Source organism: Oxyura jamaicensis, chromosome 5, assembly GCF_011077185.1.
Source record: "Oxyura jamaicensis isolate SHBP4307 breed ruddy duck chromosome 5, BPBGC_Ojam_1.0, whole genome shotgun sequence".
NCBI lineage: Eukaryota > Metazoa > Chordata > Aves > Anseriformes > Anatidae > Oxyura > Oxyura jamaicensis.
In genome coordinates, this window is record NC_048897.1 from 28,505,879 (window position 1) to 28,513,553 (window position 7,675).

Genomic DNA, 7,675 nt, shown 5'->3' on the forward strand with positions numbered 1-7,675 from the left:
CAGATTAAAGAAACAACTGAAAGTCAGCACTGGTTCTCATAGTACATCATCGTCTGTCAAAAATTGTTAGTCAGCCACTAAGAGTTATCAGCCTGATGTGCATCTTTTCACAGTCCCTCCCTTCTGCATCCCAGCATAAGCATTTCTTCTTCATGGGACATACTTTAACACAGAAAAAAATAAAAAATAAATAAAAAAAAAAAGCCAATTGGAAATCCTGTGTTGAACTCAAATGTTCATTATGGTCATTGACACAGTCTATGGAACAGACTAGCTCATACGAAGAAAGCTTTTCCCGTAAAATTGTTGAAATGTGACAGCATACGTCCTGTCGGAGGTCCAGGTGCCACAGCTTCCACAGACAAATGGCAAGGTTCTTTTCAGCTTTAAAATTCATGGGATTTGTTCCACAGCCCTGTGCCATGCCATGTGACGGAAAGATGGGATCAAACCTTTAGTTTTCTCAAAGATCTCAGAAAGCCAAACTGGAGACTGAACATGTACTTCTCAAAATCTACCCACTTACCAGCCCAAAGGTCTCTCTCTCATCATGCCCAATGTGTTAATCCTGCCTACTTTGGTCTGCACCCCAGATGTAGCAGGATAGAAACAGATTGCCTTAAGCAGTAGATTAACAATGGCACAAAATGGCCATGACTCCAACACAGCAGGATCCTGACAAATGCAGTGGGTGGCAGAGGACAGTGGTTACTAAAAGAGCAGGGAGGGAAAGCTAGAGCCCCCTCCCAAAACTGGCAATTGTGCCCTTGTTCTCCTGTCTCCTCGGTATGAACAGTACATTCCAGCTCTTCAGGGCTGTCTCTTAAAGCTACAGAATCACAAATTAGAGAAGTCTCTGAGGTTGGAAGAGACATCCTGAGATCATGCATTGCCCCTGCTCAAACAGGGTCAGGCAGAGCTGATTGCCCAGGACTGTGTCCAGGCAGGTTTTGAATATTCCCAAGGACATTCAAATGATATACAAGCTGCCAGGGCAGCTCGTATCCCAAACTCTGCTCCGTAATTACCCTTTAGTTCCATCAAGGCTTCCACATCGTAATTTCCTCTGCCATTTTCCCTACTGTGCCAACGTACAAGGGTGTCTCCATCCCATCTCCCCATACATATCAACCCACATACACTGACAAAGGCTGGTAACTAGCTGTTTGGAGATACAGGTCTCAGTCCCCTGTTCTAAAAAGACCTTTGGCACTGCAAAATATATTAATGCAACACGGAAACACGCAGAGACACCACGCTGGCCTCATTGTATAGCAGCACAGTTCAGACGAAAAGCTCAGGACTAAGGGCAACCCGACGTGCTGCAAGGCCACCTTCACAGCCCAGGGATGAGGGAACCTACACAGCTGGCAGGCTGAACTGGCTGCTGCCAGCAACACCAGCAAAGTCTGCAGAGTGCATGCCAAGATGCAGCTCAGCTGGCAGAGCAAGGCACACAGCTGCCCCCAAGCTTTTTGGGGGAGTCCTCTGCTGTGCTGGGGTGGGTTTGACTACACAGAAGGGTCCTGGCTTGGGATGGAGGAAGGGACAATGCAGTAAAAGGAGGCATGCTGCAGTATGGTGAGGGGTAGAAAGCATGTGTCTAATTGAAATAAGTGCCATAAACTCGAGCAAGTGTTGTTTAGGGCACTGCATAGTCAAACAGCCAGGGGTCTGGACTGGTGCTTGGCCTGGCTTTCACAGGCAGCAGCAAAGACTGAGCAGTGGTAACAGCAAAATATGCTGCACCAACCTCGGGCTAGCACTTGCCTTGCTTCAGGCAACAACAGACAGTGAGATGGTCAGAAACTGCGAAGAGAAAGCTCTCTACACATCTTCAGCAGACACGTACAGGTTTGCAGGGGGTCTCTTCTGCTCCTAGACTTCATCGTCATGGTCATCTTGTGACTTGTCCCTGAAGTCCAGCTGAGCCCCTTCAGTTTAACCATAGTACTGCCTGCTGCTATTTCAGCCCACCTTCACCCCCATGCAGATATGCAGACATCTTTCCCACAAGCCAAACCTGGGAGATGATTACATTCCCAATTATCTTCACTTGATAAATCTTGAGTATTTAAAGATTGGTATGACAGAGAAATGCAGAAATACTTGTAGATCAGTCACCTAAATTCCCCACCCCCCCTCCCCACACACACACCCCTTTTGCATTTGCCATAGTTCTTACTTTTTAAAAAACACTCCTGGACTGACGTGTTTCACTGTAGCATCCAGTGGCAAGTTCAGCACTTAGCAATACTAGCACTGAGCTGTAAGTGTGTATCCTAGAGTGGATATACCAAATTTCTACACCTGTAGGGAGGCCAACAAACACTTCACAGGCTGAATTCATTGTAAGGCTGCATGGAGTAGGCTAATGCTATATGCCATTAGAGCTTAAACCTAATTAGGTACCCCATAAATACGTAAAACTTGATTTGTAAATAGATTAATGAGTAACAATAACAGCAAAGATAGCTTGTTATATCCCTTCTGCCTCTTTGAGAGGAATAACTCTCCCCCATACCAGTCCTCTCTGAACTGACTGCCCAATCAATTCTTTTGCTTGTGTTCACCCAGACAAGCACACTCGGACAAATTCAAAGTCCATTAACCCTCCATCAGCAAGTTTAACCCACACAAGTCACTGGAGCCCTCTAGTGAGCACCACTAGAGTACTATTTAGACCAGGGGTGTTACAAAAAGAAGCAGAGATTCAACAGAGCTAGGAAATGCCAGTGGAATACAGCACATTTTCCCTGAGACTGGGTGACTGCCTCCTGTATGTTACTGCCATTTCTGCCAATGGCTTAAGTGATCCTGATCTATTAATATTTTAAACTATTTTTACTTCTTTTCCATGGTTTGACTTTGATCCAACATTACACTTAGATAAAGAAGCTCTTCTAGTTTCAAAATGCCAGAGAAGTTTGGGGATCTGGTGTCTTAAACATTAAACAATGATAAAACATTTGGGGCAAACATACAGGAAGATTTCCTCACTGGATATCCTCACTGCACATAAATTACCTATTTAACCAGGCTTCCTCTGGTACTCTGATGAATATCAGAAAGAAAGAAACCAGCATCTTCAAAGAGTAATTTTTCCTGAGGATAGGGTGAATTATTTCCAGGAACTGCCTGTCTCTCTGTCCAACAGTGGTGCTGAGGGAGCTTCATTCACTAGATCAGACTCAGTTGACAGTTGCTTATGCTTACTGGAAGACAGAAACAAATTTTGCACCTTTTATATCCCTGGTTTGTTTTGTTTTGTTCTGTTTTTCCCCTCTAAAGGTATCTTTTTCTCTTAGAGACCTGAAGCCCCCTCGGCACTGGAATGTGATGCTTCAGTGGAATGCCAAAATTTAGGTGAGGTGAATCCAATCCTAAATCTCAGTCACTCTAGCACAAACTTACTCTATTCTCTTCTTGACAGATGGTAAACTTCTAATGGATTTGTCATATAATTACTACCCTCCTGAAGGATTAAGTTTGCAGAAGGAGTACAGAAATTTAATTACTGCAAGGTGGAGATTTCACTTACTGAAGACAGCTCACAGAGCCTCCTAGTGCCTTTTTTGTTATTCTACTTCCCCAAACACAGTTGCTGTCTCCCCAGATAAAATGTTGGATTGTGGCAATTCTTCCTTTTCATACTGTCCCCTGTAATATTTCATTAATTTAATTGTGTGAAAGAATTATTAGTATTTTCTGAAAAGTTAAAAAAAAAATGCATCCTTTCAAGTCTAGAAAATCCTACCACTGGAATGTCAGCTGCCTGTAGCACACCTGTAAGTAGCATCGGTGCACGACCCCTGTGCCTCTGCCACCGAGTTGCGATGTGCAGTAACAGCATCAGGCAGCCGGGAGTTTTTCTGCTGGGCATACTGCTCTGAACGTGCTGTTTCCACCCAGTGAGACAGTTTCCATTTTTTGACATTTGTTCTCAATATTTTCAGATACAGATATACACACGTAAGTTGAAGAGCTTATGTTTTGTAAATACTTTGCATGGCGATATTTACTGCTCACTGCAGCTGTTTGTTGATAATGTATGATCTTGTGTAATATTGCATTGTATCTTAATGTGGAGACAAAAAGATATCAGACGTATTCTGCTCAGATAGCTGACTGTGAATCTACCTATAAGCTTCAGCAACAGGGTGTCCCAAGTCATTCCAACTATGGATAAGTACATTGATTTATATCACCCAAAAAGGCAATGGAAGTGAGTCCATCTGACCTCATCATTCTAAGCTTCCCTCATGGTCAAAAAATAATTAAAAAAAAATACTCAAGTACTGTTCATCTTCTCTGAGAATAGACTTGGTCATACTCTTAGGATGCAAATTATATTTGTTAAGTATAAATAAGATCAGATGTACAACATCAACGAAGATAATTACTACTGAGATCATAGACCTCACATTGCCAAAAGCTAAAGGGAAGAAAGAAAAAATGCACACCTTGTCCTTCAAACTGGGGGGTTCCAACGACTGAAGGAATGTAAACATAGACCCATTACTTTTTGATGTGTTATGAAATACTGATTGTGTCAGGTATAGCCATCCTACCTGGTTGCACTAAAGGTCTTTCACACATAATACATACTAAGGTACATAAAAGTAAAAAAGGAAAAAAAAAATAATAATAATAATAAAAAAAAGAGTAACTCTTGCTTCTGGTGGGATGGAATTCAATATTTACACTGGTTAGTAGGTTAGTTGTAAATTTGCTTTTCCAGGCCTTCAATACTAGTGGTGAAATATCTGTTTCTCATTTGCAGTTTCTTCCTTATGATGAAAGACATTCGTGTACCACTTAATTCTGCTATAGCACTGGATTTCAACACAGGCAGAGTTGCTTGCTTTCCAAGTTGGGAAATAACCTCAAAGTTCGTTTCAGAAATTCTGTTATGACACAAACATAAGCTGCTGTGTTTGTAAGTCTTTCTAGCAAGGAGCGGGTTACTTGCCAGATTTCCCTAAAGAATGTTGACCTCCTGATGCCTGCACTTACACATAAAAGTTCCATCGTTAACCTTATGCAAGCCCTTCTGCAGCTGCTTTTTATTTTTACAGTTCTGGGAGATACTAAAACTGAAATAAGGCTATTCTGGGATTCCTAGCCTGTAATAATCTAGTTCCACTTTATCCTGAAATGACGCTTTGCTAAATTTAAGTCATTTTAAGAGTAAGCAGGCATTTTCTCTGTTATTTCAGATAATTTGGAAAATGTCTATAAGAATCAGTCCCAAAACCAAGAAGCAGTCAGAATCAAGAGGCCTAAATCAGCCTCTGTAGATAGTACGGACTTCTTTTCCACACACCTAACTGTTTCAGAGCTGACATAGAGGAAATTATTCTTCTTTCACAAACAGTGGAAAGAGGAGGATCCAGAACCCCTCTCTCACCAGATTGGTGTGATAACAGCAGGCAATATCTTAAGATGGGATCGGAAACATTTTTGAACAGGTTGTAGTCAGCTGCTGCAGAGAATGGGTTGTGGTGATGAGGAGAGTTCGTCCACTGTTACAAGAAACAGACAAACGTTATGGAAACAAACACAGAAAAGCAAGAGAAAGACAACAGGAAAAGAAAAGACGCTGACAAAGACCACAGTTATTCAGAACTTTCTACTTTTTAGTTCAAGGAACAGAATGATCTGTGCCTGAAGAAGTTCATCATGTTTCTTAATAAACAGTAGAAATGTTAGCACAAGTTCCGTTGCGTAACGGTGGTTCACTTTTTCCAATCAGTATTCAGAGGTTGCTCAATGACTCCCACTTAAGCAGATCCAGCGATCAAATGTTTTTTTTTTTCTTTAGACTCTGCTTTATCCCACAGCATAATTCCTTTTCTATTGGAATTTCATTCCAAACATCTGAGTTCTGCCCAAGAAAAACTTCTAATTCACTCACTGCTTCACAAGGCTCAATGTATAATACCATCAAATCTTCTCTACTCAAGCCTGGTCCTCCTGACTTCTCTTTGAGGGTGCAGAGGAGGATGGATGCTCTAATCACTATCAGAAACTGCAATTAAAATTGTAAAGCACTGTGAAGAGCAACAACCTTAAAAATCTCTCATCTGTGTTGCAGCAGTGACAAATTCAGAGGTGAACTAAGGAGACCTAAAGCCCATTAAACAGACAACAGCATCAATGAAACCTACTGCTCTGAAGAAACCAATGTTAGGTAAGTTCCTGATCTGGAACTGAACATCCTTTGGGTTTCAGATACTGCCCTACATGTTGAATTCCAATACAGTTCCCATATCCTGATCTGCCACTAGTCTATAGGAAGGTAACTCCAGGTTTTCTGCACAGCCAGCTTATCTCAGAAGAATCTGCAGCGCTGCCACAGTTTCCACATGGATGCTTTCACCTCATTATTCCTCAGGGTGTAGATGAGTGGGTTCATCACTGGGCAGAAGACAGTGTAGATCACACAGATATGCTTGTCGGAGGAAAAATTAGAGAAGGGCCGGAGGTAGATGAAGATGCAGGGTATAAAGAAAAGGGTGACAACCATCAAGTGTGAGGCACAGGTGGAAAGTGCTTTCCAGTGCCCCTCAGTGAAGCGGACCCTGACTGTGACCAGGATGAACGTGTAAGATGTGACCAACACCAGGAAACAAGCCAGGGATATTAAGCCACTGTTGGAGACCATGAGCCACTCAGTGACATGGACATCCATGCAGGCAAGCCGGATGACAGGAGGCACATCACAGAAGTAGTTGTCTATTGCATTGGGGCCACAGAAGGGGAGCTGGATTGTGAGTAGTGTCTGGATGATAGAGTGGAGGAAGCCCCCAGCCCAGCAGGCGAATACCAGGACCCAACATACCTGTCGGCTCATGATGGCTGTGTAGTGCAGGGGCTTGCAGATGGCAGTGTAGCGGTCATATGCCATCACTGTCAGGAGGAACATCTCTGTTGCCCCAACAAAGTGCAGAAAAAACAGCTGGGCTATACAGTCCTCAAAGGCAATGGTCTTCCTTTGTGAGAGCAGGTCCACCAGCATCCTGGGAGAGGTGACAGAGGTGCAACAGATATCTATGAAGGACAAGTTGCAGAGCAGAAAGTACATAGGTGAGGACAGCTTGGGGTCAGCTTTGACTGTCACAATAATGAGAAGGTTCCCCAGGAGAACCATGGCATAGGCCAGGAAAAAGAAGGCAAAGAAGAGGATTTGCAGCTCCCTTGTATCAGAAAGCCCAAGAAGGATAAATTCAGTCACCCGGGAGAAGTTTCCTAGTGTCATTGCATCAGGCTTCCACGGTGCAGGTGCGGGCACGAAGTCATGGGCTGGCCAGGAAGAGGAGATGTGCTCCAAGCTTCATGGACGATGAGGGAAGAATGCATTACTCTTAGTCTGCCTGCTACAGAAAGCAGAGTCACATCATGAATTACAGTGAGAGTTTGCAGAGGGTATTTGCTGCCTCTCACCTCCCGTCTTCCCACTCCCTTGTTAGCCTTCTGGTCCCTCATCCCTGAACTTAATCTGACCACTTTTTTCTGCTTTGTAGTGGATATGACAAAGTGCATACTCCCGTTTTGTCAGGGATGAGTCACATTCTTCTTTCATAGGATGGGAGACATGAATGCTGGAAAAACACTATTACCATCCTTTCACCCACTGGGAGTATAAAGTGCCATCATGGAAGGCAAACACTTG

At 43.2% G+C, this 7,675-nt stretch overlaps 1 protein-coding gene and 1 long non-coding RNA gene across 2 annotated transcripts in view; both read right to left on the reverse strand.

Annotated features, from left to right (window-relative positions):
* The window catches only part of LOC118167845, a 14,767-nt gene extending 11,600 nt beyond the window's left edge, over positions 1-3,167 (reverse strand). The window contains exon 1 of the long non-coding RNA XR_004751264.1: positions 3,156-3,167. This is a non-coding gene — a long non-coding RNA (uncharacterized LOC118167845). The remainder of the gene's footprint in view (positions 1-3,155) is intronic.
* A 3,157-nt stretch (positions 3,168-6,324) lies between these two features.
* LOC118168241 (olfactory receptor 4M1-like) lies at positions 6,325-7,455 on the reverse strand. Its single transcript, XM_035328473.1, has 2 exons — positions 6,845-7,455; positions 6,325-6,420 (listed from the first exon to the last, which is right to left on the reverse strand). The coding sequence occupies exons 1-2, from the start codon at positions 7,259-7,261 to the stop codon at positions 6,418-6,420; spliced, it is 420 nt and encodes a 139-aa protein (XP_035184364.1). The 5' UTR covers positions 7,262-7,455; the 3' UTR covers positions 6,325-6,417.
* Positions 7,456-7,675: the final 220 nt, after the last annotated feature.

What these genes read in the sequence shown, in the direction of transcription:
- LOC118168241 (XM_035328473.1), bottom strand. Translation starts at nt 7,261, where the DNA reads ATGACACTAGGAAACTTCTCCCGGGTGACTGAATTTATCCTTCTTGGG.